The sequence below is a fragment of the Rhinatrema bivittatum genome, chromosome 4, assembly GCF_901001135.1.
Source record: "Rhinatrema bivittatum chromosome 4, aRhiBiv1.1, whole genome shotgun sequence".
Classification (NCBI taxonomy): Eukaryota; Metazoa; Chordata; class Amphibia; order Gymnophiona; family Rhinatrematidae; genus Rhinatrema; species Rhinatrema bivittatum.
In genome coordinates, this window is record NC_042618.1 from 291653560 (window position 1) to 291678936 (window position 25377).

At 47.1% G+C, this 25377-nt stretch overlaps 1 protein-coding gene across 2 annotated transcripts in view; it reads left to right on the forward strand.

Moving 5' to 3' along the window:
- The first annotated feature begins 3094 nt into the window (after positions 1-3094).
- The window catches only part of EIF2AK4 (eukaryotic translation initiation factor 2 alpha kinase 4), a 546008-nt gene continuing 523725 nt past the window's right edge, over positions 3095-25377 (forward strand). For both annotated transcript variants that reach the window (XM_029600187.1, XM_029600189.1), the window contains exons 1-4: positions 3095-3356; positions 3637-3740; positions 3842-3944; positions 24818-24991. In XM_029600187.1, the coding sequence (XP_029456047.1) occupies positions 3159-3356; positions 3637-3740; positions 3842-3944; positions 24818-24991 (579 nt within the window). In that variant the 5' untranslated portion in view covers positions 3095-3158. The remainder of the gene's footprint in view (positions 3357-3636; positions 3741-3841; positions 3945-24817; positions 24992-25377) is intronic.

Below are 25377 nucleotides of genomic sequence, written 5' to 3' on the forward strand. Positions count from 1 at the left end.
GCTGGGTCAGACCAAGGGTCCATCAAGTCCAGCATCCTGTTTCCAACAGAGGCCAAACCAGGCCACAAGAACCTGGCAATTACCCAAACACTAAGAAGATCCCATGCTTCTGATGCAATTTATAACAGTGGCTATTCCCTAAGTAAACTTGCTAAATAGTCGTTAATGGATGTCTCCTCCAAGAACTTATCCAAACCTTTTTTTAATCCAGCTACACTAACTGCACTCCAGAGGAGAGGAAGCACCGCCGTTCTTTAGGCCTGTGCCTCTACTGCGGTGGCAAGGGTCACATGTTTGCACAGTGCAAGGAGCGGCCAGAAAACTCCCAAGCCTAGGTGTCACTGGGGAGATGACCCTAGGCTGCGTGAACCCTGCTCCCCAATGCATGGTTCCTGTCTCTTTGGAATATCCGGGTGGGTCTTTTTCAACATTGGCCTTCATTGTCTCTGGGGCTGGAGGGAACTTCATCCTAGCTGACCTAGTCCAACAACTGCGACTTCCCATACTATCACGTACACCACCGCTATGAGTATCTTCCATTCACGGCACCCCTCTGCCAGGCTACATTTTGGCCACAACGGCTCCGGTGACCCTCCGCACTGGGGTTCTCCATGAGGAGGAGATCTACTTTTATATTCTGGGCAAATCCATTCATCCCATAGTCTTGGGCCTACCCTGGCTTCAGAAGCACTCTCCACTCATTAACTGGGATACCCTGCAGATTGCGACATGGAGTCCGACTTGTTTTACTACTTGCTTGCCTACCCTGCCTCGGCCTAGTATTCCCTTGTCTGCCACCTCCTTGTTGCTGCCTCCACAGTATGCAGAATACGCCGATGTCTTTTCCAAGGGAAAAGCTGAGCTCCTGCCAGAACATCAGTCCTTTGACTATGCTATTTACTTATTACCTGGTTCAATGCCCCCCCTGGGGACGAGTTTATCCCTTGTCCCTACCGGAGATTCAAGCGATGTCTCGATATATTCAAGAAAATCTGGACAAGGGGTTTAATCCAACCCTCGACTTCCCCGGCAGGGGCCGGGTTCTTTTTTGTCACCAAGAAAGACTGTTTCCTCAGACCCTGTATAGATTATCAGGGACTCAATGCCATTACACACCGGGACAGATATCCTCTCCCGCTCATCCCAGAGCTCTTGGATCGTCTTCAGGGAGCTAGGATCTTTACTAAACTCGACCTCCGAAGAGCATACAATCTAGTGCGGATCAAACCATGCGACGAGTGGAAAACCGCATTTGACACTTGTGATGGGCATTACGAATAATAGGGATGTGCATTCTTTTCATCCATTTCATACGTTTCTTATACAAGCATGTAATATGAAACATATGAAATGAATGCACATCTAATTGACATGTAATGGGAAACGTATGAAACGAATGAAACGAATGAAATGAATGCACATCCCTAATGAATATTTAGTCATGCCTTTCAGCTTGTGTAATGCTCCAGCGGTTTTTCAAAACCTTATGAATGAGGTTCTCCGATGATGTGCTCGTGTACTTGGGCCTACCCTGGCCCAAATACACGATCAAATACACACTTTTCTAATTTGGCGAACAGGCGGTTTTCACAAAGTTGCTGCAGCACTTGACGCTGTCGGCGGGTGGTAAGATTAAAGATCTTACCACCCGCCGACAGCAAGTGCGTCAAGTGCTGCAGCAACTTTGTGAAAACCGCCTGTTCGCCAAATTAGAAAAGTGTGTATTTGAACAAGAGTCCTTACCGTTCCTAGGATACATAGTATCTATCACCGGATTTCACATGGACCCTGATAAACTCTCAGCCATTAGAGACTGGCCCCGGCCGGTAGGAGTTAAAGCTCTCCAGCACTTTCTCGGATTTGCAAACTTTTACCGGCACTTCATCCTGCACTACTCACAGAAAGTAGCTCCACTCACTGCCCTTACCAAGAAGGGAGCTAACGCCAAAGAGTGGCCACCAGAGGCACTCCAAGCCCTTGAGGAATTAAAGCAAGCCTTCCTTCTAGACTCTTGCCTACACCACCCGGATCCCACGCGACCCTTATACCCTGGGTGACACTTCAGGGTATAAGGCAGAGTCTTTCAAAACTTCTCTGTCTCCATCTGCTGGAGGGGACCCAAAACCCAGGAGTCTGGACTGATCCGGGTAAGTACAGGTAACAACTCTTCACCTCACAAGCTAGTGTGGGAGGTGGCAGCAAGCTGCCTTGGGCCTATTGGAAGAGGGACTCTGGCTCTTCTTCGCCCCATGGTCATATCAGCACTGGTGCTGTTCAGTCACACAGATCTCACACCTTAAAATCCAGCCTGTGTTGGTACACACCCATTAAGTTCAGCTCTTTGTGTTTTGTAAATCTTGATTGGTTGAAACATTTGAATATATGAAGAACTGATAAAGGATTAACAAATATTGAAATGTGTTTTGTGAAGAAAAGAAGCAACACCTAAGTTTGCAATTTATTTATAAAGAAAAGGATTTCCTCATGAAGAATAAGGCATATTTTATTGACCAGAAGTGGGGTAGGAGAATATGAGGACAGAAAGAAGATAAGTCTTTTACCAAGTATTTAATAAATTGTTTCTTTAACCATCACTTGAATTTCAAGTATGCTATGGTGTTACTGGAATATAAAAAAGTGAGACCTATGATCAATTATAGATTTGGACAAAGAAATACATTTTAACACTTATGTTCCTTTTTAATAATGAAAGTTCATCTGTGTTTCATGAGATTTTTTGAGCAATTTTTTTACACATTTTCTGCCATTCATTATTATCATTTTTCACTTTTCTTGTTGGTAATCGGTTTGGAAATACACTACCTAAGCTAAATTCTTTTGGGATAAAAACCGGATCTACGCTATTTTTCTTCGTAGCTCTAGGTCGGCTTCTCTGAGCCCTCTTTTAATAGGATGCGCCTACCAAGCTCTTCTTTTCCGTTCCAGGATCTGCGACTTATGATCTTGATAACAGAACTTGCTCAAAAAAGAAGGGTTAAGTTTACTTGAGCCGTATGTTCTTGGAGGCGTGGCTCTGGATACTGGCTTCCGCATGGTGAGCGAAAGCGAGTCTTGAGCCTCTGCTAGCTTGCTATTGGTGGCTGAGAATGAGGTTTGGTTGGTGCTCCGGCTGTGACTGTTCAGCCTGTGGGAGCTAGATGAGGAGCGTTGCGTGTAATATGTCTGCTGATGGAGGTTCTGGTTCATACTGTAGTACTGCGAGTAGTGCGCTCCAACAAGGTGGCTCTGGGGATTTGGAAACATACAGCCAGCAGCAAGACAACGAGTTGCAAGCTCTGGAGTCCATCTATGGGCGTGACTTCACCGACCTGCGGTGCAGCAACAAACCCTGGAAGGCATGCTTACTCTTGCACGTCTCCTACTTTATTCTAGAGCAGTTATAGTCCTTTCCACCTCAAAGCTTTGCAATCGTTCCCTCGAGACCCGGGGAAAGGAAGAGGGATAGGGCAACTGGGAGAGAGGTAGATGGGATAGGATCGGAGGAAAGAGTGGAGGGAGAAGGGGGCTGAAGTTTTGGGGGAGGAGTGTTGGGGAAAGTCTGGTGGGAAGCAGGCTGAGTGTGTAATTTTTTCATTCGTGGTTAGGAGTGATATGGGCTATTATATTGCGTTACAGGTAAAGCAACCATCAGAAATCATCTTAACTTTGCGACCCCAAGGAGAAGAAGTTTATGTCACTGTGGATTTGTGGATCAAGTGCCCCCCTACATACCCAGATGTGTGAGTAGCTATTAGTTCTTAAGGAGCAGCAGAATGGGTGTTGGTGGATGCATTTTTTTTTTGTTTTAATTTTTTTTTCTGTTTAAATGTTTGTTTTTCAGCCCCCCTGATTTAGATTTAAAGAATGTGAAAGGTCTTTCTAATGAAAATGTCAACTTATTAAAGTCGAGGCTGCAGCAATTGGCCAAAGAGCTGTGTGGCGAGGTAAGATGTAAACTGAAAGGACAGGGAACTTTGAATTCTGATTATCCTCCTTGGTGAAATTGTTTAATTCCTCAAGTGCCATGTCCAGAAGGATATAGATTTGGAAGAGGCCTATTAGAATGGTGCAGTCTGACATATTATTCGTATTCTAGAGTTAACAAAAAATGGGAGGTGAGGGAGAAGAGGAGAAATGATAGAGATATTCAGGTACTTGAATGGTATAAATAGTGCACTAGAATCAAGCTTGTTCTTTTTTCTTTTTTTTTGGAAAGCAAATTGTTGGACAGAAGATCACAATGATCTTGAGGGAATGAGTGACAGAGAGGTAGCAAAAGGATAGTGCACTCTTTCCAGTTCTGGAAGTTATATCTTGTAGAAGAGTATAAAAAGACTGAGGTCCGTATTCAAAAGATTTGTCTAATTAATGTTGTAAGTAAGGTGGACAAATAACATAAGAACATGCCATACTGGGTCAGACCAAGGGTCCATCGAGCCCAGCATCCTGTTTCCAACAGTGGCCAATCCAGGCCATAAGAACCTGGCAAGTACCCCAAAACCAAGTCTATTCCATGCTACTATTGCTAGTAATAGCAGTGACTATTTTCCAAGTCAACTTAATTAATAGCAGGTAATAGACTTCTCCAAGAACTTATCCAATCCTTTTTTGAACACAACTTCACTAACTGCACAAACCACATCCTCTGGCAACAAATTCCAGAGTTTAATTGTGCGTTGAGTGAAAAAGAACTTTCTCCGATTAGTTTTAAATGTGCCACATGCTAACTTCATGGAGTGCCCCCTAGTCTTTCTATTATCTGAAAGAGTAAACAACTGATTCACATTAACCCGTTCTAGCCCTCTCATGATTTTAAACACCTCTATCATATCCCCCCTCAGCCATCTCTTTTCCAAGCTGAAAAGTCCTAACCTCTTTAGTTTTTCCTCATAAGGGAGCTGTTCCATTCTCTTTATCATTTTGGTCGCACTTCTCTGTACCTTCTCCATCGCAACTATATCTTTTTTGAGATGCGACGACCAGAAATATCCATGGTGGGTCAGACCTTGGGTTTGATGGATTAAATATCCTGTTTTTAACAGTGGACAGCCAGGGCACCTGGAAGTACTCAGCAAATCCAATTATAAAAGTCTGTTGCAGTCTCTAAAACTTAAGACACACAAAAACAAACATTTTGCCTGGTTAATGATTATTTATGGTCTCACGTATAAAATTCAACTTTGGGATGATGATGGATTCCTTACTTTTCAATCTTTATGTGAAGAATTTAACCTCTTGTCACATTCCCATGCCTTTTACTTACAATTGAGGGGGTCCTAGGGGAAAAATTGGATTTGACTAAATCATTACGTGAGATGGTTTGAAGTCCTTCCTGAGCAACCCAGAAGCATATCTAAAGTTGGCGAAACAATGTGACAAGGCGATAGCTAAAGCCAGAAGAATGCTGGGCTGCATAGAGAGAGGAATATCGAGTAAGAAAAGGGAAGTGATTATCCCCTTGTTCAGGTCCTTGGTGAGGCCTCACCTGGAGTACTGTGCTCAGTTCTGGAGACCGTATCTCCGAAGGGATGGAGGAGGTCCAGAGAAGGGCGACCAAAAAGGTGTATGGTCTTCATCGAATGCCTTATGAGGAGAGATTAAAGAATCTAAATATATATACCCTGGAGGAAAGGAGGAGCAGGGGTGACATGATACAGACCTTCAGATACTTGAAAGGTTTTAATGATCCAAAGTCAACGACAAACCTTTTCCATTACAAAAAAATCAGCAGAACCAGTGGTCACGATTTAAAACTCCAGGGAGGAAGACTCAGAACCGATGTCAGGAAGTATTTCTTCACGGAGAGGGTGGTGGATGCCTGGAATGCCCTTCCGGAGGAAGTGATGAAGACTAAAACTGTGAAGGATTTCAAAGGGGCGTGGGATAAACACTGTGGATCCATAACGTCTCGAGGATGTGAATGAAGAGAAGAGGCATGGGGGTGGCTTGCAAGAATGACTGCTACTTCCTGGTGATTAATACCCTTATTCAGTAAACATACACACGGTTAATGTGACTCCAGCATTGCTCTAAGCTTCAACGGCAAGAGGAAATGTGGGACAAAGGATTTGCATTCACAAATAATCGTGGGAGTAGCTTGCTTGTTGCGGCGGTTACTATCCCTAATCAATTAAACCTGATACTTCACTTTGAATACATAAACAGTACTGCTCACTGCTTCAATGGCAGGGGGAATGAAGAAAAAGGATTTATATTAAGACAACCAACAAGGACTAAATTGCACAGGCTGGGTAAACAAGCGTGGGAGTAGCTTGCTTATGGCGGCGGTTACTACCCCTAACCAATTAGGCTTGATACTTCACTTTTATGCAGCTCCAGCACTGCTGTCTACATCAATGGCAGGGGTGGAAGGAAAATTAGAACCAAAAAGTTACCAATAAGGGCCCTGACCTCAGCGTTCAGAGTAACAGATAAGTATGAGAAAAATTAACTGTGAAAGCTTGCAGGGCAGACTAGATGGGCCATATGGTCTTCTTCTGCCATCACTTCTATGTTTCTATATATGGTAAAGGTATTGCTTTCATTTATTTGGGAATCCTTTTAAGTAAATATGGTAAAGAAACACCACAGTTTATTTTTTGATGCTTGGAATCACAACTTGGGTACTGAGTTGGATTACAGGGCCTGGAAAATTATTTTGAATTCTGCTCACCACATCTCTGTCTTTGCTAAAAGAGTAGAACTAATGGATAAGCTATTAAATAGAACCAATCGTACTCACATATTTTATTCAAAATACTTTCTGAATGTTGGTGTTCAGTGTTGGAGAGACTGTGGCCAAACTGGCACATATGTGGTGGTTTTGCACAGAAGTTAGTCGTTCTGACACAAGTTACCCAAGAAATAGCTGATATCCTTAACATCCCTGTTCACGTGACCCCGCTGTGTTGGGGGTTATTGGTAGATGGAACAGATCCTTAGTCCCGGTTAAGTGACTACTTTTGGCTGGGTAGCTTTTTAGCTGTTAGGTTCACCATAGCAACTTACTGCAAAGTCAGCCCCATCACTGAGTACTGGCGTATGCTTTAAGAGATATAGCTGACATTGAAAAGTTAAGGTACAACCTTAAAAATGGAAATGCTAAATATTTTGCCATTTGGGGTCCATATTTTGCTTACCTGGGGTCTATTTTGCAAATCTGGGGGTTATTATGCTACCGAATGTGTATCCCTAATTTGGTGAGCAATTTGGGGAAACTCCTGCTGTGAAGATTTCATTATTCTATAACCTACTGTTCTAATTTGTATTTTATTTATATAAAACAGAGAAGAACCTTTTATTGTCATTACTGTTGTATGCCACAAAAACAAAAGTTATTAAATAAATTATTTATGTACTTGCTCTTCAGAAACTTGTCCAAACTTTTTTTAAACTTGGTAATACTAGCCATAATTTCTGGCAACAAATTTCATAGTTTAATTTTGTGTTGACTGAAAAAAAGATTTTTTAACTTTTTGTTTTAAATTTACCACCTGTTTTAGGGAGTGTTCCTTAACCTTAGTACTAGTTGATAATGTAAATAACTGTTCTCTGTTAACTTATTCAATACCACACACAATTTTTAAACCTCTGTCATGTCTCCCCACTGAATGGGTCAATTTAATTTTAAGCAAATTCTTCTCACATAAAATTTACCTACATCAAATGTTGGAGGTGTTCTGGGTACGGTTAAACTTGGTCACTGGCTGACTATAGTCAGCTGGGTAACCTTGGTTAGAAAAATTGGGCAACTTTATCTGGCTGCACTTTTTACCTGGATAAGTGCCACTTTTTCAGCTTTATTGGAGGAACATTCAACCAGATTGGATGCAAATTTTCTGATTTTGAAGGAATACAGCCTGCCCACTGCAAAGCCCATAAATGCTGTAAATGTGGGAAAAATTTCCCCAGAAATGCTGATTCAAGTGGATTGCTTCAGTTTGATTTTCTGCTGTGTTGTGACCTCAGTATGGTACTGATCCAGCTGATGAAAGCTCTCTTTGAGCTACTGCACTCCTGTGACCTGAGGTACCTAACTTGGAAGATGTTTTTTTTTTTTTTTTTGGTGTGGTGACTTTGGTCTGCAGGATCAATGAACTTCAGGTTCTAGTAACGTGTCCACCTTCTACCAAGTTTTATCATCATAGGGTGGTTCTGTGTACCCATCCTAAGTTTCTGCCTAAGGTGATGTTGGAATTCTGTCTTAAATAATCCCAGCTTTAGTTTACTGGCTATTAATTACCAAGCCTTCATTAACAAGAATGGACTAAATTGTCCTAATAACTTTGTAGGACCAATAAAGGCTAGGCTCAAAGATGTCAAATATGAGCTGCCCATAACCAGTTGTCCTGTCAACATTTTTTCCCAGCCCATATGTTCACCAGGATGAGCAAGCACTGCACAGTTTGGACTGCAGAAGAGCCTTGGCCTTCTACCTGGAATGGACTGAAGCCCATAAGAAGTCCACTCAGCTTTTTGTTTCTTTTGTCACCAACAAATCGGAAATTGCCATTGCTAAACAGACTTTATTCAGTTGGCTAGCAGATTGCATTTCCTTCTGTTATGCCCAGAAGGGCCTGAATCTAGTGAGTCATATCAAAGCTCATGGTGCGAAACCATGACAGCATTACTAGCCCAACTATGATTGGTCTCCATGGAGGAGAGCTGCAAAGCTGAGATGTGGAGTTATCTCCACACATTCACATCACACTGTTGTTTGGACAGGGATTCCTAATGTGACAGTGTTTGAACAGGCTGTACTACAGAATTTCTCTGAAATGTAGAACCCAACTCCATTTCCTTCTAAGGCCTATTTTTGTTCCAAGCTGCTTTTTTTTTTTTTTAAAGGAAAGATTAAAAAAAAAAAGGGCTTGTTGCTACCAAAAAATGTTGTGCCTGTTGGCACTTTTTTTGTCTTTCTCTTTTTTTCATTTGGGTCAGTCTGTAGCCAAGGATTCCACACTTGTAAGGACTGCCATCTTGCTTCTTTAAAAAAAAAAAAAAAAAAGCAACAAAAAAAACCCCTTGCTTACCTGTAACAGGTGTTCTCAGAGATTAGCAGGATGTCAGTCTTCATGAATCCTGCCTGCCTCCCCTTGGAATTGGCTTTTCCTTGTTTAAGCTAAGAAATCAGTTTGAAAGAGCCATTGCATGAATGTGTGGCATAATGGTATACTGTACATGCTCAGTGAGGTACAATCAAAGTTCTAGAAACTTTGATATAAAAGTTTTGGGCTGGACTCCATAGGATGTCACTCTCTTGTGTAGCCTGACATACGGGCCGATACAGTACAGTGCGCTCAGACGGAGCGCACTGTTAACCCTCGATTGGACACGCGTTTTCGACACGCTAGCATTACCTCTTATTCAGTAAGAGGCCGAAAACGCGCGTCCAATCCCCCGAACCTAATAGCGCCCGCAACATGCAAATGCATGTTGATGGCCCTATTAGGTATTCCCGCGCGATTCAGAAAGGAAAATGTGCAGCCAAGTCGCATATTTTACTTTCAGAAATTAGCGCCTACCCAAAGGTAGGTGCTAATTTCTTCGGGCACCGGGAAAGTGCACAGAAAAGCAGTAAAGTTACCAAAAGTAAAAAAAAAAAATAAAAAATTTGAAGTCGGCCCGCAGGTCAAAAACCGGACGCTCAATTTTGCCGGCGTCCGGTTTTCGAACCCATGACTGTCAGCGGGCTCGAGAACAGACGCCGGCAAAATTGAGCGTCGGCTGTCAAACCCGCTGACAGCCGCTGCTCTGGTCCAAAAGGAGGCGCTAGGGACACGCTAGTGTCCCTAGCGCCTCCTTTTACCTGTTTATACCGCCGGGCCTAATGTGCATACTGAATCGCGCACACAGGAGAGTGGCCTGTGCGCGCGCCGGGAGAGCGGGCATTTGCCCGCTCTCCTGTGGACTTTACTATATCGGCCCGATAGTGCTGTCCTTGGAGAACACCTGTAACAGGTAAGCAAATCTGCTTTCTTTGTTTAAATGCCCTCACCACAGATCTCATTTTTAGTTTGCTTTCATCTTGAATTTCCTAATTTGCTGTCTCTAGTTAATTTGTGGGTCATGTCCATGTCGGTGGTGGCACCGTCCTTTCCTGTGCAGCTTGTAAGTTTTGGAATAAATGAGCTTCTGGCCTTCTGATGGAGTTTAACAAAATGCATTCTTCTGAGTGGAAGCTTCCTAGTACTCTGTCTTCCCCCTTTTTATCCAAAGAAAACCCTTAGCTTGTTAATCTCTTGGTGTGAACAGTGATTCCCTGTACATACCCGGATCAGTCCAGACTCCTGGGTTTTGCACCCCTCTAGCAGATGGAGACAGAGATGTTTTTAAAACAAACTCCGCCTTACATAGGATGGTGCCACCTACAATCCTGCAGTATTCATCTGTCTCCAGCAGATGGAAGGGGTGCAAAACCTTCAGTCTGGTCTGTGAGAATAGTTTTTGTGAGGAAAGTTAGTTAGGGGATTTTTTTTTCTATTTATTTATTAGTGATTACCTTAACTTTGCTAGTTGAAAAAAAAAAAAAGAAGAGGTGAAGCTTAGAGTTTCGACATACGATCGATGTGGTCAGCCTCCCAGGGGGTCGGTAGGCTCTGAGAGAGCCATCCCCTGCTGGTTTGAGGCAGCTGCAAGTCAGGGTTGAGGACCCTCATATTCTTCTGTGGCAACTTGGGTGTGATACCGGGGAGTCCGACTCACTCCACTCTGAGGATCAGCACTTTGGACCACTGCCGGGGCAAGGTTTGAAAAAAAACAAAAAACTTGGTTTTACTTTTACTTTTGTTTTCCCTCAGCGGGTCGGCTCTCTCTACCTCCAAATCTCATGCCAGGAAGCGCGCTAAACCTCGAGGCGAGAAGGGACCGTCTCTGCCTAAGCGCTCGCTCCGTACAGGGTTTCCTCAGCCGGATACAGATTCCTTGGGGCAGGATACCGATCCAGAGGAACCCGATCCACAGCCTTCTCCTCCGCAGGGGGTGGATACGGATCCTGATCTGCAGCCGCAAGGGGCGGTAAGAGGCTCACAGGCTGCGGAGGGGGATGACCCCAAAGTAGTTCACTTTTTTCGCAAGGATGAGCTTGCTCCTCTTATTCCTGCTATCCTGGCGGAGCTGGGCGTTGACAGTCCTCCTGAGGAGGCTAAGTTAGGTAAGCTGGATCCTGTCTTGTTGGGTTTGAGAGGTCCAGCAACTGTCTTCCCTTTTCATTTCTCAGCTACAGACTTGCTGTTTCGGGAGTGGGATACCCCGGAGCTGGGGTTGAAAGTGGGAAAGGCCATGGAGAAGCTATATCCTCTGCCAGAGGATGCTCTAGAGATGCTGCGGGTGCCCAAGGTAGTCGCAGCCATCTCCGTGGTTACCAAGAAGACTACGGTTCCTGTTATGGGAGTAACCTGTTATGGGAGCTCAAGGACCTGCAGGACCGGAAGTTGGAGGTCCAGCTTAAGAGAATTTTTGAAGTCTCCGCCCTGGGAGTCAGGGCAGCTATGTGCAGCAACTTCGCAATGAGAGCGAGTTTCCGCTGGGTGCAACAATTACAGGCCAATGCAGGTTTTTCGCAGGAGGAAGCCGCTCGGGCGAGTCGGTTAGAATCTTCCGTGGCCTACTGTGCTGATGCGTTTCACGACTTGTTGTGGACAATCGAGATCCATGGTGTCAGCGGTCTTGGCTCGTAGACTGTTGTGGTTGAGGTATTGGTCAGCATACTTGTCCGCCAAGGCCCAGATGGGTTCTATGCCGTTTAAAGGAAAATTACTGTTCCCTGTACGTACCCGGATCAGTCCAGACCGTGGGTTGAGCCTCCTGCCCAGCTGATGGAGACAGACCAAAACTGAAAAGGGTATCCTATATCAGGACAGAGCCTTCCCTGCAGCCTTCAGTATTTGTCTCCAGCAGATGGATCAGCTCAACCTGCAGTCTCCTGATTTGGGCTCGTTTGGCCCTAGTTCCAGTTTTCGGGTTTCTTCCTAAAGGATCAAGCAAGTACCCCTGGGGATATTAGTAAAAAAAACAAAAAAATAAAAAAGAGAGAAAAGGGGAATTGGCTTTGTCTTTTCTTTTTTGGAGACAGCACTGTCTCCATGCTCTTGGGGGGCTTGGGGGGGCTTTTCCCCTTGTGCTTTGCAGTATAGCCTAAGCCCCTATTCCCGGTGCTCCTAAGGGGGTGAAACTGGTGGTCCAGTCACTCCCCCCTCACCTGGCTGCCTTTAAATTTGTCAGGAGATTTTTCTCCTGTCAGTGCCTTCAGGGCACCAAAACTATTTCCTTTCTTGAAAAAAAAAAAAAAAATAAAGTATATAACTTGGAGGTGTTCTTTAATATATTAAGTCTCCCCACTAGTTTACAGTTCTTACCTCTGTCGTCGGCAGCCGGGTGTTCAGCCAGGAGCGAGCAGGGTTCAGTCCTCTGCCTCCTCTCCTGCCGGCAGCACAGACAGTCTCATCAGCTGTTTTTTCTTTGTGATCGCGGCTCCCTTCACTGGCAATGCCGCGATCACAATACTGCCTAGCCTGTGGAGAGCCCTCAACGTGAATTTCGCACAAGGGGCTCTGTTCTGCGTGCCTTTCGGGTGGAGAAGGACCCCCCCAGGCAGCGCAGCCAAATCTAACCTGGGGTCGCTCCTCAAGACGCATGGCAGGGTCGGCAAACCGCGAGATCGGTGGCCATTTTGAGTATTTTAGCAGCTCCCAATTAGGGGCTGCTCGGCGCAGGGGAGGATGATTTTGGGGGTTCTCCCCCCCCCTTCCCCTCCCGGCAAGTCTAGACCTAATTTTTCTTCAGAATTTGTGCTCCTCTTGCACAAATCCTACCTGCCCAGCTTGCAGGAGGAGGAGGACCCCTCCCCAGGTCCCCCGCCGGCCAAACTTCCACAGTTGGACCCTCCGCTCGCCCCTGAGGACCCGGAGCCGCAGGGGGCAGTCCGGGTGAGGGTGGTCTCGGGGGCCCCCGTCTGCCCGGACCCTCCGGCACCTTTGGGAAACCCGGATCTGCTGCGGATTTGGCAGTTCTTCCCCCTATCGAAGGGGATGATCCCAGGGTACTGCGCTTATTTGAGAATTATTTATTTATTTAAGTCTTTTCTATACCGTCGTTCGGCAGGAACCGTCACAACGGTTTACAATAAGGCACATAAAAGTAATGATACTAAAATTTGTCAGTTTACATAGGTGCCATAAGGTTCGGTAACATAGTTTGTTATAAATGTTTAATTGTTACATGTGATGAATCATGTCCAGGTCATTCTCAGCTTTGAGTACAAAACTATCTTTAAACTTGTAACTTTAGTGATGCGTTATTTAATAAAAAAAACTACACCCTTAGTGGATCCTGCAGTGCTCTCCAGGAATTAGGGGTTGAAGGCCCACCGGCGGACACTCTTATGGCAGCACTACCTAAACACAGGCCCAGACTTCGGCTTTTCCTTTTCACCCCATGCTCAAATTACTTCTCCTACGGGAATGGGAAGCTCCCGAGGCAGGTCTCCGCATTGGGAGAGCCATGGAGAAGCTTTATCCACTCCCGGAGGACTGCCTGGAACTGCTGAAAATTCCCACAGTGGATTCGTCCGTCTCCACTGTAACCAAGCACACCACTATTCAGGTGGTGGGGGCTGCGGCCTTGAAGGATGCACAGGATCGCAAACTTTAGTTCCACCTCAAGCGTATCTTCAAGGTACTGGTGTTAGGTGTTCGGGCAACTATTTGCAGCAGTCTCATGCAGCGGGCTGGCCTTAAGTGGGTTCATCAATTTCTCGGCACCCAGGACCTTCCCCCTGCAGAGGCCGAGCAGGCTGAAAGGTTGGAAGGCGTTATTGCGTATGGAGCGGACGCCCTGTACGATTTTCTCCGCGTTCAGGCAAAGGCAATGGCCACGGCGGTTTCCGCCAGACGGCTCCTCTGGTTACGCAATTGGTCAGCGGACCCGGCATCCAAGGCGCGGTTGGACACTATGCCTTTCAAGGGTAAGTTGCTTTTTGGCGAGGACCTTGAGCAGCTCATTAACTCCTTGGGTGAGAACAAGGTCCACAAGCTGCTGGAGGACCAGCCGAAATAGTCCCGAGCTCTTGTGCCTTCCCGGACCCGGTTTCGGGGTCAACGTCGATATGCGGCTCAGGGGCGTGGTGCTTCTGCTTGTGGTTATCCTGTGCGGTCTCAGTCTTGGTCTCAGCCCTTTTGAGGGCGTCGGCCCTTCCGTGATGGAGCAACTCAGCGTACCACCCCGAAACCTGCTTCCCAATGAGATTCGGTCGACCCATTCCTCCGTTCCCAACCTTGGGGGTCATCTCTCCCTATTCTTCGAGGAATGGGTCAAGGTCACGTCGGACCAGTGGGTCCTCAAGATTATCCGAGATGGTTACGCGTTAGAATTTTTTTGAGATCTTCTGGACCTCTATGTAGTCTCGCCATGCGGTCGTCGGAAGTGGGAAGCGGTGGCTCAAACTCTTGCCAGGTTTCAGCAGCTGGGAGCCATTGTCCTGGGCCCAGAGATGGAGGCTGGCACCAGCCAGTATTCCATCTACTTCGTCATCCCAAAGAAGGAGGGTTCCTTCCACCCGATTTTAGACCTCAAGAGAGTCAACCGGGCCCTCAAGTTACCTCATTTTCGTATGGAGACCCTGAGGGCGGTCATAGCAGCTGTTCATCCCGGTGAATACCTGGCTTCTCTCGACTTAACAGAGGCGTATTTGCACATTCCAATTCGTCCCGCGCACCAGAAGTATCTCCGTTTCCACGTGTTGGGCCAGCATTTTCAGTTCCGGGCGCTTCCCTTCGGGCTAGCCACCTCGCCGCGCACCTTCACCAAGGTCATGGTGGTGGTTGCGGTGGCTCTCCGGGAAGGAGTCCTAGTCCACCCTTACCTGGACGACTGGCTAGTGCGAGCCAAATCGGAAGTCCTCTGCAAACAGGCAGTTAGCTGGGTTCTGGATCTTCTTACCTCTCTCGGGTGGATAGTAAACTTTCCCAAGAGCCATCTCCAGCCTTCCCAGGTGTTGGAATTTCTGGGGGCGCGCTTCAATACTTGGATCGGAAAAGTGTTTCTGCCCCATGCTCGAGCATCCAAGCTCGTTGACCAAATACGCCGCCTTATCTTGCTCCCACTCCCGGCAGCGTGGGACTACCTCCAGGTCCTGGGGACTATGGCTTCCACCATCGACCTTGTCCCGTGGGCTTTTGCGCATATGCGTCCGTTTCAGAGAGCTTTGCTTTCCCGATGGCAACCAGTGTCGGAACAGTTTCAGACGGTTCTTCCACTTTCGGCCTCTACCATCACTGACATACAGTGGTGGCTTTCGCTTCTGCATCTTCTGAAGGGAATGCCTCTTTGGACTCCACAGTGGATCATAGTCACCGCAGATGCCAGTCTCACCGCCTGGGGGCAGTCTGCCAGTCTCGGGCCACTCAGGGTTATTGGTCCCCTGTCCAAGCCCGCTGGCATATCAATCGGCTGAAGCCCGGGAGGTACGTCTAGCTCTACAGGAGTTCTAACCTCTGCTCCGAGGCAAGGCAGTGAGGGTCCTCTCCGACAACTCCACGACGGTAGCTTATATCAACCGGCAGGGGGGCATGCGGAGTCGCTTAGTGGCCCTGGAAGCCAGCCGACTCCTTGCCTGGGCGGAACGACATTTGGATTGTCTAGCGGCCTCCCACATAGCGGGCAAGGAGAATGTACAAGCCAATTTCCTCAGTCAGTGTCTCGATCCAGGAGAGTGGGAGCTCTCGGACGAAGCCATGACCTTGATCACCAACAGGTGGGGCCCTCCGCACCTGGTCCTCATGGCGACTTTGTCCAACTCCAAGGCCAACAGGTTTTTCAGCCATTGGAGGGAGCACTGCTCGGAGGGAGTGGATGCCTTCGCTCTACCGTGGCCATTGGATGTCCTCCTCCATGTGTTTCCTCCATGGCCTCTCGTGGGAAAAGTTCTTCAAAGAATAGAACTCCACGAGGGACCGGTCATTCTGGTAGCTCCTGAATGGCCCCGCAGGCCGTGGTTCACGGATCTGGTCAATCTGGTGTCGGACGGCCCTCTGCGTCTCGGCCACCTTCCTCGTTTCCTATGGCAGGGTCCCGTATTTTTTGACCAGGCGGATCGCTTTTGTTTAGCGGCCTGGCTTTTGAACGGCGACGGCTGAGGCGTAAAGGCTACAAGGAAGAGGTGATTACCACCCTTCTGCGGGCGTGTAAGCCATCTACTTCATTAGCTTATGTCCGCATTTGGAAGGTCTTTGAGAATGTCTGTGCTGACTTGGGGTCTTGACGCGTTTGGCGCTAGTATCCGTGGTCCTTTCCTTCCTTCAAAAGGGCCTCTCCAAGGGTCTGTCCTTCAATTCGTTGCGCGTCCAAGTGTCTGCTCTCCGTTCTCTCCTCGGTCGTGTAGAAGGGCACCCCTTGGCATCCTACCCGGACGTTGCTCGGTTCTTGAAGGGCGCCAAACACATGTCCGTCCTGGAATCTCAATTTAGTTCTTCGGGCTCTCTATGTGGCTCCATTTGAACCTCTCCGTCGGGCTACGCTAAAGGACCTTACGCTTAAGGCAGTTTTCTTGGTTTCTATTTGTTCCGCTTGTCGGGTTTCGGAGATTCAGGCGTTGTCCTGTCGGGAACCTTTCCTGCGTTTTTCGGATTCTGGAGTCTCTCTCAAAACGGTCCTTTCCTTTTTGCCAAAGATCGTTTCTTCCTTCCATGTTAATCAGTGGGTGGAGCTTCCGGCATTCTCGGTGGAGGATGTCGCGGGTCCCGATGGGGGCGATCTTCGCAGGCTTGATGTGAAACGGGTGTTACTTTGTTATCTCCAAAGTCACCAATGAGTTTCGACTCTCCGATCATCTTTTTGTCCTTTGGAGTGGTCCGAACAAGGGAAAACAGGCTTCTCGGACTACTATTGCTCGGTGGCTGAAAGAAGCGATTGCCTCGGCTTACATTTGCCGGGGTCGGTCAGTTCCTGAGGGCTTGAAGGCTCACTCCTTGCATTCTCAGGCTACTTCGTGGGCGGAGAGTCAGTCGGTCTCTCCACAGGAAATATGCAGGGCCGCTACATGGACATCTCTGCATACTTTTGCTCTGCATTATCGCCTAGACCTGCATGCCCTGGTTTTTGGTTCATTTGGGCGGCAGGTGCTTCGAGCGGGGCTGTCTCGGTCCCATCCGGTTTAGGGAAGCTTTGGTACATCCCACGGTCTGGACTGATCTGGGTACGTACAGGGAAAGGAAAATTAGTTCTTACCTGTTAATTTTCGTTCCTGTAGTACCACGGATCAGTCCAGACACCCTTCCCTGGGTTTTTCTTCCTTCTCTGCCGTCCGCTCTTCCTACAGGTCTCTAGATGACTATCACCTATCATTATCTTACAGACACCGGAAGCATCTATATGATGTCCAAGGATATTTATTTATTTATTTAAAACTTTTCTATACTGTCGTTTAGTAATGCACCATCACAATGGTTTACAATTAGGCACGTAAATAAGTTTGTTTTATAAACTATCTAGAGCAGCGGTTCTCAACCTATGGGTCGCGACCCCGGCGGGGGTCGAACGCCCAAACACAGGGGTCGCCTAAAGCAGGGGTCCCCAACCACCGGTCCGCGGACTGGGGCCGGGCCGTGGGAGTTTTTTGCCGGTCCGCGGCGCCGCCAAGCACCGGCAGGTGTGTTGCGCGCTCCCGGTCTCTCCCGCTGCCGTTGCCGCCGGGCTGTCAGCAAGTTCAAGCCCAGCGGGAACGGCAGCGGCGCTAGAAGAAGCTGTGCACCCGTGGCTGGGCCTTTTCTTCTTCCTGCGCCTGCCCCCCCCCGTGACCCGGAACAGGAAGTGAATCGCGGTGCGCGGGAAGGAGAGAGAGCCGCGCGAAAAAGTAGCAGCAGCGCCTGCAGCATCGGTCCTCGAGCAATAGAAGTAGCCGGTAATGGAGAAAGGAGACAGCAGCATGAGCCTCCCACGGCCGATGGGATTCTTCTTTCTTGGCCAGCGGAGGCTGCTGCAGCTCCCATTTGTGCTCGGGGGAGAAGAGGAAGTGAGTGAGAGAAAGAGAGAGAAGCAGCCAGCCAGCCTGTGTGTGATTGACTGGTCAGAGAGCTGATGTGTGTGTGTATGTGAGAGACAATGAAAGTGATTGCTCAGGGAGATGACTGATGTGTGAGAGTGTGAGACATTAGTCAGGGAGGTGACTGATGTGTGTGTGTGAGAGAGAGAAAAAGCATGGAAGTGAGAAGTCTGGGTATGTGAGAAAGCATGGGCGTAAGAAGCCTGGTGTTGTGGGGGTGAAAGAAAGCATGGGAGTGAGAAACCTGGGTGAGTGTGCATGCATGAGAGAGAGAGACTGCTTGGTAAGGTGATGGTGCGTGTGAGAGAAAAAGACTGGTGTGTGTGTGTGAATATGAGAGAATGTGATTCAGGGAATGAGAAGCCTGTGCATGTGGAGAGAACAAGCATGGGAGTGAGAGACTGGTGAGTGAGTGTGTGTGTGTGAGAGAGAGAGAGAGAGAGACAGAGAAAGTGATTATGAGAGTGAGAAGCCCATATATGTAAGTAGAACACGGGAGTGGGAAGTCTGTGTGTGTGTATGGCATGAAAGAAACTGTTCAGGAAGGTGACTGGTGTGTGTGTGTGTGAGAAAGTGATTATGAGAGTGAGAAGCCCGTATATGTAAGTAGAACACGGGAGTGGGAAGTCTGTGTGTGTGTATGGCATGAGAGAAACTGTTCAGGAGAGACAGAAACTGGTCATGGGGGCATGACTGGTATGGTGTGTGTGTGTGAGAGACATGGGCACTAAGGAAGAGGACCATAAGTATAGAGCTTAGCTTCTACTGCTGCTTCTGGTGAGTGCCACGGCCTGCAGGGAAGGGGAGTAGGAGAGCTTCTGGAGGGGGTAAGTAAAGGTGGCTTTTTAAGTTTATTTTTCTTGACTGCCATTTTAATTGTGTGATGTCTGCGTCTTGAAATATTTTATTGGTGTTTGGAGAATGTTTAATAGTTTTTATGAGTTTTTAATTGTTGGATGTTCATAGCTGTTTTGAAACATTTATTCTGCTTATTAGTATAGTTTTACAATTATTTCTGTGTGGGGATCTATAGCTGCTTGCTAGTTCTGTTTTCCTAATAAGAGGTGTATTGGTTTTTAGGACCTGATTTAATATTTGTAGTGTTGCCTTTTCATAGATAGGGTTGCTCCTGTTTGAGTGTATTCCATAATACAGGTGTAACTGTGTGCGGATTAGTTTATGTGCATTACTACAGATCCTGGGAGTATGTTAGGTCGGTTCTTTGTCTGTTACCGAGATGAGATATTTTGCTAGCATGTAAGCGTTTGTATCGGTCTTATTTGTTGTGTTTTCTCAGAGGACATGCATTGGTGGTAAACTGCTGTCTTTTCATAAGTAGGGCTATTGAGCCTGGAAATAGAAGGAGTTTGAGTTGCTGTTACTGAGATGTCACTAGAACCAGAATATCTTTTTTGTAGGGTGAGTTGTATGGGGAATGTCATAATTTTGCTTTACATCCATTATTGTGGGTCAGGGGGGTTCCTGTGGATACAAACTGTACTTTTACATCTAGCCCCGTGACGATCATGGGTCAGTGTGCCATGCATGTGAGAACCTATGGTGAGTTGAGTTACATTCACATTATAAATGTCATAATTAAATAAGTGTGCACTAAAATCCAACCCCATCCATAACCCCGCCCCCATATGACCAAAGCCCCGCCCTCACCCCACCCTCACGGGGCGAGGGCGGGGCGAGGGGTCACCGCAACATGAGGAACTGTATTGCGGGGTCACGGCATTAGAAAGGTTGAGAACCACTGATCTAGAGGGTGCCAATACATTTTCGGTTACATGTTTCAATAATATACTCTATATGGAGAGTGGATTGGATTTTCCATTTATACTATTAATAGGATAATCATATACATTTTATATTGTCCTTCTCTTAATTTAATACTTAATTATGATAAGAATAATAAAGTAGGCATTAAGCTTTTGGGTGACTTTCAGCTGTGTGTCTGTGTTCTTATTCATCGACCTCACTGTGAAAGGCTTTTTTGAAGAGCCATGTTGTTAAACTTTTTTTGAAGAGTTTTAAATATTTCATTAATCTTATTTCGAGTGGTAATGCGTTCCATAATATTGGCCCCGCTAAAGATAGTGCTCTCTCTCTAACTTGGATCAGTTTTGCTGTTTTGACCGAGGGTATGGTTAGTAGAGCTTTATTGGCCGATCTGAGATTTCTCTGGGGGACATGCAATCATAGTGCAGTGTTTAGCCAATCGGCATTTTCATCATTGATTAGTTTATGAATTGTGCATAGCGTTTTAAACTGCCCTCTTTGTTCTATTGGCAGCCAGTGTAAATCGGCAAGTGTTTGAGTGATATGATCCCTTCTGCCTTTTCCAGTAAGTATTCTGGCAGCCGAGTTCTATAGTATTTGCAGTGGTCTTAGTGTTGCATATGGTAATCTAGGAAAAGTGTGTTACAATAGTCTGTGCTAGCGAATATTAGTGCTTGCAGAACTGTTCGAAAGTGTGCTTGAGTTAATAAGGGTTTTAGTCTCCTGAGGACCATTAATTTGGCATAGCCTTCTCTGACTTTCAGTGTTATGTGTTGCTTAAGGCTGAGTTCATTCCTTGTTCATAATTGTTTCCTCTGTTACTCTTTTGAGTCATGTTTACTTGCTTGATCTCCTTACTGGGTTTTCTTAGTTCTTTTCTGCTTTGACAATGGTTATACTGAAGGACTGAGGGTAGGCTCTGTCCTGATGTAGGATACCCTTTTCAGTTTTGGTCTGTCTCCATGTGCTGGGCAGGAGGCTCAACCCACGGTCTGGACTGATCCATGGTACTACAGGAACGAAAATTAACAGGTAAGAACTAATTTTCCTTTTGACAAGGTCTTGGAGGATATGATTCAATCTTTGGGCGAAAATAAAGTTCTTCAGTTGCCGGAGGACAGGCCTCTGTCTTGGGGTTCCTTCTCTTCTAGAGCCAGATTCAGGGGGAATCGGCAATATCGACTGGCTAAAATGCCTAACTCTTCCTTTTGGCCAGCACAACCGAAGCAGCAAGCCTAGTCCCTGCCTTTTTGTGGCCGAAGATTCGGAAGAGTGGGAACAGCCCAGTCCGCCCCGGGGTCCAAATCCTCACAATGAAGGGGCACTGGTCCATTCCTCTGTGCCGGCGGTAGGGGACAGACTGTCCCTATATTTTGAGGAATGGGTCAAGATCACAACGGATCAATGGGTGCTCACTGTGATAAAACAAGGCTACGCTTTAGATTTTGCACGGTGCCCTCAGGACCGGTTTCTAGTCTCTCCCTGCAGATACGCGGCCAGACGTCAGGCAGTTCAGGACACTTTGCAGCGGCTGCTGCAGCTAGAGGCCATTGTCCCCGTACCCGTAGAGGCAAGGAGGAAGGGTCGGTACTCCATTTACTTCATAGTTCCAAAGAAAGAGGGTGCGTTCCGGCCCATTCTGGATCTCAAGAGTGTAGATGCCTCGGAGAGTACCAAGGTTTCGCAAAGAAACTCTTCGCTCAGTCATGGCCTTTGTCAGAAAAGGGGAGTTTCTGGCGTCCCTAGATCTCACAGAGGCATATCTACATATCTGCATAAGGCTGGCTCACCAGCGGTTTCTTCGCTTCGCAATCCTGGGCCAGCACTTTCAATTCCAAGCTCTTCCCTTCAGTCTGGCCACAGCTCCTTGGACATTCACCAAAGTAATGGTGGTGGTAGTGGCTCAGCTTCGGAGGGAAGGACTGCTAGTGCATCCCTATCTGGACGACTGGTTGATTTGGGCAAAGTCGGCCGACCTCGCGCAGAGGGCAGTTCACAGGGTACTCCTGCTCCTGCAGTCATTGGACTGGGTGATCAATCTATCCAAGAGCAGACTTGTGCCCTCGCAGTCCCAGGAATATTTGGGGGAGTTATTCCACACAGCAAGGCAGAGTGTTTCTCTCTGCAGACCGAATTGTCAAGCTATAAGCCCAAGTCCGGGGATTCTTGCTCAAGAGTCCTCCCACAGTTTGGGATTACTTACAGGTGCTCGGCTTGATGATTTCCACCTTGGAACTGGTACCTCCCGTTGGAATCCAGTCTCTGAGCTTTTTCACCTTTTGCTTCCACTTCCGGAGGCAGCGCGGGCCAGTCTCGATTGGTGGCTGTCGTGGACAGTCTCTCTCGTGGAGTTCCCCTGGAGGTTCCAGACTGGACCGTGGTTACAATGGATGCCAGTCTCTCCGGTTGGGGGGCAGTTTGCATGGGAAAGTCGGTTCAGGGATGCTGGTTGCCCAAGGAGTCCCGATGGTCGATCAACCGGCTGGAGACTCTGGCAGTATGGCTAGCGCTGCAGGCATTTCGTCCTCTCATTCAGGGGAGGGCAGTCAGAATCCTGTTGGACAATGCGACCACGGTAGCATATATCAACCGCCAGGGGGGAACCAAGAGTCGACCAGTGGCAGTAGAGGCCCGTCAGCTAGTCAACTGGGCGGAGCAGCATGTGGTCAACATCGCAGCATCCCACATAGCCGGCGAGGACAACGTGCAGGCAGACTTTCTCAGCCGACTCCGCCTCGATCCATGGTAGTGGGAGTTGGCGGACGCGGCCTTTCAGATCATCTGCGAGGAATGGGGCACGCCCAGCATGGATCTCATGGCAACGTTTCGGAATGCCAAAGCCCCGCGGTTCTACGGACGGCGCAGAGAGACGGGGGCAGAAGGGGTGGATGCACTCGTGTTTCCCTGGCCCACGAGGATCCTGCTTTACGTCTTTCCGCCTTGGCCACTGATCGGCAAGGTACTTCGGCGCATAGAGCTCCATCCAACGGCGGTAATTTTGGTAGCTCCAGAGTGGCCGAGACATCCTTAGTATGTGGATCTCCTCAACCTAGCGTGCTCGGGACCCCTGCGGTTTTCACATCTTCCTGATCTACTGCATCAGGGTCCCGTCTGTTTGGAGGAAGTAGAGCGCTTTTGTCTTGCGGCATGGCTTTTGAAAGGCGCCGCTTGAGTCATAAAGGTTATTCTCTGGCTGTGGTGGCGACTCTGCTGAACTCACGTAAGACATCTACCAACTTAGCGTATGTTAGAGTTTGGAGGATTTTTGAGTCGTGGTGTCTAGAGCGGGAGGTTGCTCCCACTAGAGCTTCTGTTTCAGATATTCTCGGTTTTCTTCAAAATGGGGTAGCCAAGGGCTTGTCGTATAACTCCCTGAGGGTTCAAGTCGCGGCGCTTGGCTGTTTGCATGGTACCATTCATGGTGTGGCTTTGGCGGCACATCCGGATGTGGTTCGTTTTCTACGGGGTGCCAAGCATTTGCGGCCTCCTGTGAGACATCCTTTTCCGTCTTGGAATTTGAAATTGATGCTCAAAGCTCTGGTCTCAGCTCCCTTTGAGCTTTTGAAGAGGATCAACCTAAAGGACCTTACTTTGAAGGTTATCTTTCTGGTTGCTATTACGTCGGCTCGTAGAGTATTGGAGCTCCAAGCTCTTTCTTGTAGTTCTTGTGAATTTCGGATTCAGGGGTTTCTTTACGAACGGTGCCTTCCTTTCTACCGAAAGTGGTCTCGGCCTTTCATGTCAACCAATCGATGGAGCTTCCGGCTTTCTTGGACGTAGATCGGTCAGATGCGTTGTCTGGGGACTTGGGGAGGCTGGACGTTCGCAGAGGGTTATTACGTTATTTGGAGGTCACCAATGATTTTCGGCTGATGGACCATCTGTTTGTACTGTGGAGTGGTCCCAAGCGTGGTAGGATGGCATCTAAGACTACCATAGCTTGCTGGTTGAAGGGGGCCATTAACTCGGCCTATTTATTGCGTGGTAAGCCACTTCCTCTGGAGCTTCATGCTCACTCTACTCGTTCTCAGGCAGCATCTTGGGCAGAATGTCACTTGGTGTCGCCGCAGGAGATTTGTCGGGCGGCTACATGGTCATCCATTCATACGTTTGCAAGGCATTACCGATTGGATGTACAGGCATCGGGGTCTGCGGAGTTTGGAGCAGGTGTGCTGTGAGTGGGCCTCTCCAGATCCCACCCCACGTAGGTCAGCTCTGGTACATCCCAGGAGTCTGGACTGATCTGGGTACGTACAGGGAAAGGAAAATTTAGTTTCTTACATGATAATTTTCGTTCCTGTAGTACCACGGATCAGTCCAGAGTCCCGCCCATAAGATATATGGCAGAGTTCGCTCGTTCTCTATTTCTTTGGTTGTTAAATCTGCAGAAAATGCTATTCTGTTTTGGATTGTCCTTGTGTCAGTGGGTCCACAGGTTCCGTTCCTTGAGGGGTTCGGTGACCCAAGTATTTTTTTTTTTTGTCTAGTTGAGGGGTTCTTGTACATAGTTCTAGTAGTTCTGAAGTCATTCTGCTTTGACATTGAGTAATACTGCCGGACTGTAGGTGGCACCATCCCTATGTAAGGCGGAGTTTGTTTTAAAAACATCTCTGTCTCCATCTGCTAGAGGGGGGGGGGGGGGGGCAAAACCTAGGAGTCTGGACTGATCCGTGGTACTACAGGAACGAAAATTTATCAGGTAAGAAACTAATTTTCCTTTCACATAATTTACCTGCCTCCCTGTTTTGGAGGAGTTCTTACTGTAGTTTGAAAATTATTAATATATGCTGTGTAGTCAATAAGAATTGTGTTTAGTGGCACAGCTGCAACATGCCTGTGTACAAAGGAGCTCTATATTCTGTTAAACAGTGACTGACGTGCTCAGTTATGAGTATGCTTTACTTTTTTCTATATTCAGCATCATGTAAACTTCCTATGCTTTGGTTATATTCTGTTTTTCTTTCCTTTTTCTGAGACAAATGTTGCTGCTTGCAGGTAATGATTTATGAACTTGCTGACTGTGTGCAGTCATTTCTTGCTGCATGCAATAAACCACCATCCAAGTCATTCCATGAGGAAATGCTGCGGAACCTTCAGAAGCAACAGGAGAAATTGGCAAAGGAGGAACAACGACGTGCTCAAGAAGTTAGGCAAAAAGAAGAACAAATGGTAAGGATGGTTCTTTTTCTGTACTTATTCTCTTTACCTTTGAAATTGATATTACCAGTAAATGATCAGCTTGTAACAAACAAAAGATGGGAATAACTATGTTGTATCTTTTTGTTTTCCATTTAAATAGGGGACTGTTGAGGCATTTAACCTATTTATCATTCACAATCCTTTCTCTAAATGTTAGTGCTTTCTATGGTCAGACTGATGGTTATTTGCAAAGAACAATATTTGTGGTATTACATTGCAGAAAACAAAACATACCTCCCAGTTTTTGCAGTGCAGTATCAGGTGTGCATAGAAACAGTTCTTTGTTGACATGCAGGTCTGAATTAACCTTGACATGTGGGTGATGTCATCCAGTGGTACCGAACACACCTTTCTCT